Here is a 10,435-nt window from a genome sequence, read left to right as displayed (position 1 = left end):
TGCCTTTTTTAAATTATTATTCGTATCATTATTATTTTTATTCTCATCATTACTGTTATAATTTCAGTAATTGTTGAAATCATTATTTTTATTATCATTATTATTATTGTTGTTATCATTAATGTTTTTATTATAATCATTATCATTAACATTATCACCACTATTTTCATTATTGTCAGTGTTATCACATTATTAACAGTATCAATATGAAAAGTTTTGTTATTGTTGTTGCCATTATCATTGTTTTCATTAATTTTAAAGTAGTTGCATTAGTTGGATCAGTAATAGCAGTAGTAACAGTGTAACAGTATTGCTATTCATTGCATTATTGTCACTATTGCTAATTCCAGTATTGCTAACAGTAATGCATATAGCACTGTTGTTTTTATAATTACCAGTATCGCTATTGCGTTATTGTGAATATTATAACAACTATCATTATTACCGTTATGAGGATAGTATTAGCAATTATAAAAGCAATATCATCAATACTATTGTCTTTACTGCTGCTGTTGCTGCTATTGCTAGTATTATTACCATACGACAATTGTAAAACGTGTTTGTGTCGTTATATATATTTTTTATATTGCCTTTGAAATATCAGCTTGCTCGCTGCGTTAATTCAAATAGATATTGATGATTCGAATATCTATGGATATTAGGAATGAATCGGACACAAGCAATGATCTTTATTCACAATGAATCTCCATGAATATCAGCTCGCGTGCTTATCGCGACGGTATGAGAAAGGGTGAAATGATAAAACAATATCCAATAAGTCTTTTATTGAGAGATCTGTACACAGGGAAAATGATGTAGTAATCCCACGACTAGATAAATTAAAAAAGGAGAAAAATTGTGACAATAATGTTTCATATAAATATCTACCGAGTACTGATAAAACTACATAAATCACAGTGGCTTTTTAACAAACAGTTTACAGCAACCATCACACAACGATATTATTATTATGATTATTCTTTTTATTATGTTTATCATTCCAGATGTCCACTGAGCCAAGCACAATAATCAAATTGATATAAAATGAATTTACTCTATTTTGCTTCAGATGATACAGACTCAAACTACAGTATTTATCTTCACCGTTAACGTCCAACATTTCGTAATTCCATTAACCTATTTAATTAATCTACACCTTCAGTTTTTGAAAGATTTCATCTAATATTCTCGGACTAAAAGAACAAAAAAATGATAATAAATGTGCACCTGATATGAAGCAAGCTCTTCCTAAGAAAAGAAAAAGAAAAAGAAAATCTTTTGCATATCATTTCAACATTAAATGTAAAGACAAAGTGGAGATCAGGAATGCCAGACTGTCTAGCCACACGGTCTAGTAAACATCATCATCAGAGTCCGTGGGTGTCACCTGCCGCCGTCGCGAAGTAGTAGTAGTAATAGTATTGAAGTTACGGTGCACGCCCTCTCACACACGTGGTTAAGCAAGCTGCTGGATGCTCTCTCTCTTTCGTAAACTTGTCTTCCTGATGTTTTCTTCTTCTTTGGGAGTTTCCGTCTTTCTCTTTTCTTTTCTTTTCTTATCTTTCTCTCTGTCTCTCTCTGTCTGTCTGTCTATCTGTCTCTTTCTTTCTTTCCTTCTCGCTCACCTCGAGTGCATCTTTCCATGCCTCTGTGGAATGTCTTGAGTGAGATTTTCTCCTCCGCAGAAGACAGCGTAAACGAATATCTTTTTTTTGTTTTTTTGTTTCTTTCTTTTATATAGCCAGCAGAAAATGCAAAGCAAGTGACACACACGCGCACACATGGCAAATATAAGGGCTTTTTGTTTTATATATATATATATATATATATATATATATATATATATATATATATATATATATATATATATATATATATATATATATATATATATATATATATATATGACACTACTCGCGATGTGACGTAGATGCTACACGGCCCATCGAGTACAAAAACAGAATCCATTACGACTTGGTCTAACAATTATGTATTCTTTTGCTTAGACTTTAAAACAGTTATTAACGTACAGATACATGGACGGGGTTATCCACATCGGCCTCTCATCTTTTATTCTCTGGCACGTCACCACACCACCCTATGAGGTTACCATTAGCATGTAATCATTATGCATTGTCTCTCCTCTGATCGATCTATAGTTTTTTTTTTTTTCCTTTTTCTTTCTTTCGTCTTCGACACTTTTTTCTTTTTTTCCTTGCTTTTTCTTCAGATTTTCTATCACTTTTTTTCATCCTTTTAAGATCATAGTCTTAGTTTTTATTTTTTTTTCTAACTTGCTCTAAAGCTCTAGCAGGAGGCGGGGATTTTGTTAGTTTTTTTTTATATCTAAACTTTTCCTAATTAGAAAAAAAGTAGACCTCATTAAACATTTTATAAACAGCAGGGAAGCCAATATTCAAAATGCTGGCTTTCTTTGTTTTAAATTAGTTGCTTTTTATTGCCTCCACAAAAAGAAATACTATAATTCATTATAAAAGATCAAAGCGTTCACATTCTTTTTGTTATTACTGTATTTCATTGAAGAAAACAACAACATTATTTACGCTCTTTCTGGTGGGACAAGAATGAAGCCAGAGTGATGACGTCATAACATGCCAGGTGCGGGCCTAAAGAATGGTCAGGTCAGACAGAGTTCATGGTGACACTTATTGCAGAAAGAGTTATGAATGCAATTGAATAATTTCACAACTGAATATACGCCATTGAAAATTTGGTCATTATAACATCTGCAATATCGATACGTTTGATTGCATATCTTGCAGTGTGAGTTTATTCATTCTCATTCATACCTTCATCTACACACTGTTAGCTCGGTCAACGGAACTCGTGGCAATGACCTTTGACCTCATGGGGAAAAAATTGGTCCTAGAAACCACACTTTGGTAAATCAGCCAAAAAAAGATTAAAAAAAAAAGAAAAACATTATTTTTCCACTTCTCTTCTCCATCTCCTATTGTTTTTTTTTGTTTTTTTTATGTTTTGTTTGTCTTAAATACTATAACATAAATGTGCAAACTTACACAGTATTGATTATCGTACGGCATGACAAAAGTGCTAAGCGGGTTTGATATGCGTTAAAAAAAAGTTGGAGAGAAAAGGAAAAAATTAAGAAAAAAAAATAAAAAAAATCAGTGATTAAAACAAGGTCACTCCTCATCATCTACAATGTAATGCGGTTATTTTCCTTTTTTTTATATCTATATATATCTTCTGACCTTCTTTGGCCACTGAAAAAAAGGAGATATTTACATCAGGCACTCAAGCAAACATACACAGAGACACACAAACAAGACTTATGGATTAATAGTATAATCTGATTATTTTTTCTTTTTTTTTCTGAAATTGGGACTCTAGACGGCACGAAGTAAAGAAAAAAGAAAGAAAAAAAGGAAAAGCAGAGACAAAAGAGGCAGAATAAAAAAAAAGAAGATGAAGAAATAAAAGGAGAAAAGGAAAACGAAAAAGAAAAAGGAAAGAAAAAGAAAAAGTATTAGAAAAAGGAAAAGAATCAGAAAAATATAAAGAAAAAGAAAGAGAAAAAGGAAAACAAGAAAAAAGGAAGGAAAAAAAGAAGGAAGAATAAATTGAAAGAAATAATTAGAATAAGAAGAAAGGAATGATGAAAATAAGCGGAGAAATTCAGTGGAAAGTAACGGATGAAAACAAGACTAAATTATCAGGATAAACCAACAGGATAGAGTTTACAAACTTGATATTCTAGAAATCTTTTTTTCCTTACATTATCAACATTGCCAAATAATTTAGTTTAATCTCTTATCAGATTTAAATCTCTCTCTCTCGCTCTTATCTCTCTCTCTCTCTCTTATCTCTCTCTCTCTCTCTCTCTCTCTCTCTCTCTCTCTCTTTCTCTCTCTCGCTCTCTTTCTCTCTATCTTTCTAAGGACCTCTGTAATCACCCAAAAGCCCATGATAATCACCACGTTTTTCATTATTCTTTATTCATTCCTCTTAAAAAACAACAAAAGATGATGAATTCCATTCCTGCATCGTTATCATATGCAGACTCGCATTTTATCATCTCTATTTTCGAACACATTTTTAACATTCAAAAATCCCGCCAAAAAGGGTGCCACGTCCTCGCAACAGCACAGCAAACACTTTATAATTACGATTATAACACTCGATGGAAATAAAAAACACCAACAACACTATAAATTATGCCATAGTAAGGACTGGTAATCAAAAGTGTAAATAAGATCCAACCAAAAAAAAAAGTTTTAACACGCACACCGCCAATACGAAGGCATTCCAAAGCGGTGGCTTTTTTTTGTTTGTTTGTTTGTTTGGAGCAAGTCCGAGGGGGAGATCGCGTGCGTCCGAGAACGGGATCGTCTTAGTGTTAGTCTTAAAAGAGTTACTCCTTCAATCGCGATTGACACGTCGACGGTTCACGGTTGTTGACGACATCTAAAAAGCTTGTTTGAAAATCAAACACACGCACGCGTACATTTATTTATATATATGTATGTATTATACATATGTAAATACCGATGCACATTATTTTACACACACACACACACACACACACACACACACACACACACACACACACACACACACACACACACACACACACACACACACACACACACACACACACACAAATACAAATACAAGGCAAACGCATGCACACAAACTTCCATATGATAAGTCGTAGAAAAAAGACGAAAAAAAAAAAGACAGAAAAAAAACATCATTTAGAGTTCATAACAACTCTAACAGATCAAATCCTCTTGGCCATGAGTGAGACATCGATGAAGAAGGAGAAAAAGAAGAAGGAAAGAGGGATATTTTGCGTTTTGGGACTATACCCATCTTTTTTTTTTTTTTTTTTATCTTCTCCTCTCTATCTCTCTTCCTCTCTTTCTTCTTGCTTCAGAAGCAGCTCTGTCCGTCTGCTTCACGTGCCTTTGTATCACAAGTACAAAAATAGACATGGCCTACGCGACATTTGGCACAAAAACCTCCTATGTACATCATTTACAAAAATGGTGCAGTTATAGACACATTATTGAGTAATTATGTGCAGAGACTTCGACTGTTGGACGACAATTGTACATCTTGCTGTAATGAGAGTACAAAAAATGATTTAAATTAGTTTATGAATATGATGGTTAGATGCGACCATCATTGCCAACATGAATAAGCTAATACATTCATACAGACACTTCACATCTAACATTACTTGCTAGTAATAAAAAATGCAGTATCAGATACCTCAACATTTCTTGCAACATTGTAAACCTCTCTTCGAGACTTTACTCGTCATGTCTTGTACAAACACTGCCTGGAAACCTTTGACGTCTGGGACTCCCAGCATTAACCTTACGGCCTTAATCGTGTGTGTGTATAAGTGTGTGTCTGTGTGTGTATAAGTGTGTGTGTGTGTGTGTGTGTGTGTGTGTGTGTGTGTGTGTGTGTGTGTGTGTGTGTGTGTGTGTGTGTGTGTGTGTGTGTGTGTGTGTGTGTGTGTGTGTGTGTGTGTGTGTGTGTGTGTGTGTGTGTGTGTGTGTGTGTGTGTGTGTGTGTGTGTGTGTGTGTGTGTGTGTGTGTTTGTTTTAAATGTCTGATATTTGTGACCAGCAAAAGACATAACAATTAAAATGTTTTCTAGAGCAAATATAAGACACAACAATGTTTCATTTTAACCTATACAATTGAACAAAGAGTCCAAACAACAACAAAACATACGAATTGAAATTTACAATGACACTTAGCTGAACTGTAAGAATTTTTAGTGACCCGGTGCTTATTTTGTGCTTACTACTCTACTGATATGAAAACTTAGGCTGCTGGGGAGCTGACCTGATAACCCACCCGATGAACACAAAGATCTCATTTTCTCTCTAAAAAAATCTCATTCTTTGCTCTAACTCAAGCCACTTGAACTTTTCTTACCCTCGTTACTCGGAGATTTCCATCCTTAATGAGGTTTATCAACTTATTTTCCATTCTTCCTCTTTCATAGTATTGAGCACGGCGTATAAGACTCGGGTCTGGGTCCGGAGCCTCTGGGTAGCGAGCCCTCCCTCTCTCCTCTTGCCGGAGAGGAACACGCGAATCCTGAACCCGAAAGAGGTTCTTCGGGACAAAGTCTTAGACGCCTTCGTGTCGTCATGTCTCACACCTCACGTCCTCACTTCGCCTCGTTCAGTGTCACTCATACACTGACTCATAGCAGCAAGAATGTTCGAGACAAGCCAGCGTGAGTTTTGTCCGCGTTTATGAAATGTACCAATATGAGCGTGAGCACTGCGCTCCAGTGGCCGTTTGTGCTCTCGGGCATCTACGACAGTAATTACCTGTATTGGTGGGCACACGTACGAGAGACCACCCGCACTAGCAGTCCCACGGTGTGTGACCGCCAGCGCCCGTGGTCATTCGTACTAGCGTCGGGTCCTTAGTGAACACACGCAGTTGGCACTCGCAGCAGTACCCTTTGGTGCCGGAGCGACGGCCTGCCTAAGAGTCCCACAGCCCGGTGGCCTCCTGGACCGACCACCTTCTGAGCTCGTGGCCGCCGCTAGCGACCACCCGCGCCCCCCGAGGGCCTCACACCTGCGTGACGTTCCGCCGCTTCCTCTCCGTGCCGAGGGGCGTGGCCGCCACCCCGCCCAGAGTGAGGTGGGCGGCCAGCGTGGGCTTAGGAGGCGTGGGCGGCGGCACCTTCATGGGCGCCTGCCGCCGGGCGCCGTCCCAGGACGCGGGCGTGGGCGTGGCGGAGGAGGACGGCGGGCGGAGGGCGTCGGCAGCAGCGGGGTCGACCTTGTAGACGAGGAGCGAGTCGGAGGGCTGCGAGGAAGCCACGGAGCCGCCGTCCATGGCAAGGCTGTCTTCGATGTAGTGGCCGTTGGGCGTGTGGTAGTAGAAGGGGTGCGGGTGCGCGGGCTGCATGGTGGGCATGTAGGGCACGCCCAGGTCGGGGCGGTGCAGCGCCAAGTCGGCCGCCTCGCCGCCCTCCCCGGGGTCGCTCGGGTGGCGGCGCTCGTGCTCCGCCAGCAGCGTGGACGCCGGCCACGACTGGATGGGGCTGAGCGGCCGCTTGCCCTTGGCCTCGGGCTCGCCCACGGCCTGGGCCTCGGGCGGCGGCGGCGGCTTGCTGATGGAGTCGGTCTCGCTGTCGCTGTCGCAGCCGCCCGGCGTGGTGGTCACGGGCTCCAGCACCTCCACGGCCTTCTTCTCCTGGTGGTGCCGCCGCCGCCGCGTTGCCACCAGCAGGTAGTACACGGCCAGGATCAGCACCACCACCAGCAGGCCGCAGCCGGCGCCCACGATGGCCAGTATGTCGCGGGTGGAAAGCGTGCCGGGCTGGGGCGTAGTCACGCCCAGCTCCGACACGCTGCCGCCCATGGGCCCGCCCTGCGTGGAGCCGCGCGTGTTGATTTCCGTGGTGGTGGGCGGGTGCGGCATGAAGAACTCGGCCGTGTTGGACCAGGCGCCCTTCACGCCCCTGCGGTTCTCGCCGCGAATGGCCGCGTAGTAGACGCCGTCATGGCGGCCCCAGCGCGCGATGTGGCGCGACACCTCGCCCGCGCGCTCCGGGGCGGGCCACTCGCGCGCGAACTCGCCGATGCCCTGGCCCGTGGCCGCGGCGTTGCGAGAGAACACCACTTCGTACTGCAAGACTGCAACAGGCGGGAGGAAGGTCAATTAGGCTCTCTCTCTCTCTCTCTGTTAGTTAAATAAATTCATTTCATCCCGGATATATTAGTTGGTTATCTCTAATCCAGACGGAGGGAGAGAGAGAGAAAGAGAGAAAGAGAAAGAAAGAAAGAGAGAGAGAGAGAGAGAGAGAGAGAGAGAGAGAGAGAGAGAGAGAGAGAGAGAGAGAGAGAGAGAGAGAGAGAGAGAGAGAGAGAGAGAGAGAGAGAGAGAGAGAGAGGGAGAGGGAGAGGGAGAGGGGGGGAAGAAGAAGAAGAAAAAGAAGAAGAAGAAGAAGAAGAAGAAGAAGAGAGAGAGAGAGAGAGAGATGAATAATCACACAGAAGGGTCAATAGATAGATTGATCGATCGACAGAGATAAAGAAAAAATAATATAAGTCGAGAACCTTAAGCTAGCTCTATATTATGTGAATGTCAATGATGACAACTATATTAATGATAACAATAATAATGATAATAATGATAACAATAACAATGATAATAATGATAACAATAATGATGATAATAAAGATGATAAAGATAATAACAATGATAGTGATAATATTGATAATGCTGATAATAACAAAAGTTATGAAACTCATAATAATGGTAGTAGTAGTAGCAATAAGAGAGAAAAAAATACCTGATGATAATAATAATAATAATTATATGACAGTTTTTTCCTCGGTCTCCCCCTACTTCCCCCCCTCTACCTGTACCTCCCTCTCCCTCCTCTTCCCTCCCTCTCCCTCACCTTCCTTCCCCCTCCCTCCCTCTCCCTCCTCTTCCCACCTTCTCCCTCCCCTTCTGTGCCTCTCCCTCTCCTCCCCCACCTCTTACCTGTGCCATTATCCCTCCACTCTCCCTCCCCTTCCCTGTCTCTCCCTTACCTTCCCTCCCTTTCCCTCCCCTCCCCCTCCTCTTACCTGTGCCATTATCCTCCCACTCTCCCTCCCCTTCCCTCCCTCTCCCTCTCCCTCCCCTTCTCCTTCCCCTTCCCTTTCCCTCCCTCTCTCCCTCCCCTTTCCCTCCCTCTGCCTCCCCTTCCCTTTCCCTCCCCTTCCCTTTCCCTCCCTCTCTCCCTTCCTCTCCCTCCCCTTCCCTTTCCCTCCCTCTCCCTCCCCTTCCCTTCCCCACCCCCCTCTTACCTGTGCCATTATCCCCCCCCTCTCCCTCCCCTTCCCTCCCTCTCTCTCCTCTTCCCACCCTCTCCCTCCCCTTCCCCTTTCTTCCCTCTCCCTCCCCTCCCCTTCCCCACCCCCCTCTTACCTGTACCATAATCCCTCCACTCTCCCTCTCCCTCCCCTTCCCTTTCCCTCCCTTTCCCTCCCCTTCCCTTCCCCTTCCCTCCCTTTCCCTCCCCTTCCCTTCCCCTCCCCTTCCCTCTCCCTCCCCTCCCCTTCCCCACCCCCCTCTTACCTGTGCCATAATCCCTCCACTCTCCGGGCGAAGTCCACGTGAAGGTGATCTGCTGCGACGCCGGGTTGATCTCCGCCCGGAAGTCGGACACACGCGAGGGCGGGATGTGGGAGAGGTTCCTCCCGCCGCCCACGATGTCCACGAGGCCGACGGTGACGGTGCGGGAGAGGTGGCCGGTCTCGCGGGCGGTGGTGTAGGGCACGACGGAACCGCAGCACCTCTGCCAGTCTGGAGGGGGGAGGGGGGGGGAGAGGGTGTTAGATATGTTTTTTTTGTGAGAGAAAGGGACGGGGGGTGGGGGGTGGGGGGAGGAGGAGAGTGCGTTAGATATGGTTTGTTTGTGAGAGAAAGGGACGGGGGTGGGGTAGGGAAATGGTGTTAAGTGGGGGGGGGGAAAGAGTGGGGAAGAGGGGAAAGGTGGGAAGGTGCAGGGCAAGTTTGTAGAGATGTTATCAGGTGCAGGAGAAAATGTTGATGATTGATGATGATATGATGATGCTAAAATTGGTGTGAAGATAAAGACTGGAAGAATAATAATATTTTAAGGGATAAGATATGGTATCTATTTCAATATGGAAGACACACTGTGAAAAAAGGACAGAAGTTAAGTGAAAATATATTACTAAGCATTCTGCTGTACACATTTCCTTATAACAAATGCCCACCCTGCCTAAAAGAAAAATCACAACCTAACAATCTTTTAAAATACAGAAGAAAACAGGTTAGAATGCACCCCTCTCCCCTCAAGCTAAATAATGACCCCCCTCAAAAAAAAAAAGTCCCTTACCCAGCAAACCCTACCCGTCAATAATAATAATAATAATAATAATAATAATAATAATAATAATAATAATAATAATAATAATAATAATAACAATAATAATAATAATAATAATAATAATAATAATAATAATAATAATAATAATAATAATAATAATAAAAAACTTACCTGGATTATAAGTCCTTGCTCTTGTATACTGAGTCCCAACTGCCGTGATTTGTCCCGAATACGGTACGTGGTTCCTCGAGTAAACACGTGGCCGGGGTGCAGGTGGAGGTCTTGATGACGTAATAACTTGAGCGGTGCCCGAGTTGTCTGTAGCGGTGACAGAGAGTGTGTAGCGGCCGGATTCAGCGGTAATGGCTGGCAGGTAGCGGGAATAAATGCCGTCTCCACGTGTCAGGTCAGCATCTGTGGGGAGAAAGTTGGGTCGTCTCGTAAATATGGCTATGGTTTTGAAATTTTTTGTTTTTGTTTATATGGTTAAATTTTTGTATATCTTAAAGATTTTTATTTGTGTTTTTTGTTGTTGTTGTTGTTGTTTTTCTACAT

The 10,435-nt window shown here is 42.7% G+C and overlaps 1 protein-coding gene across 1 annotated transcript in view; it reads right to left on the bottom strand.

The window, feature by feature from the left end:
* Nucleotides 1–770: 770 nt before the first annotated feature.
* LOC122262948 (calcium-activated chloride channel regulator 1) overlaps nt 771–10,435 on the bottom strand; it is a gene marked incomplete in the record, with an annotated part of 655,339 nt that continues 645,674 nt past the window's right edge. The window contains 3 exon segments of the mRNA XM_086550102.1: nt 771–7,667; nt 9,103–9,330; nt 10,052–10,294. Coding sequence (XP_086406228.1) covers nt 6,595–7,667; nt 9,103–9,330; nt 10,052–10,294 — 1,544 coding nt within the window.

This window comes from Penaeus japonicus, unplaced genomic scaffold (genome assembly GCF_977035675.1).
Source record: "Penaeus japonicus unplaced genomic scaffold, GWHDUDI00000001_assembly GWHDUDI00000023, whole genome shotgun sequence".
In the NCBI taxonomy this organism is placed as follows: Eukaryota; Metazoa; Arthropoda; class Malacostraca; order Decapoda; family Penaeidae; genus Penaeus; species Penaeus japonicus.
The sequence above is the reverse complement of the archived record's forward strand: the minus strand, read 5'-3'. Positions and strand labels throughout refer to the sequence as shown.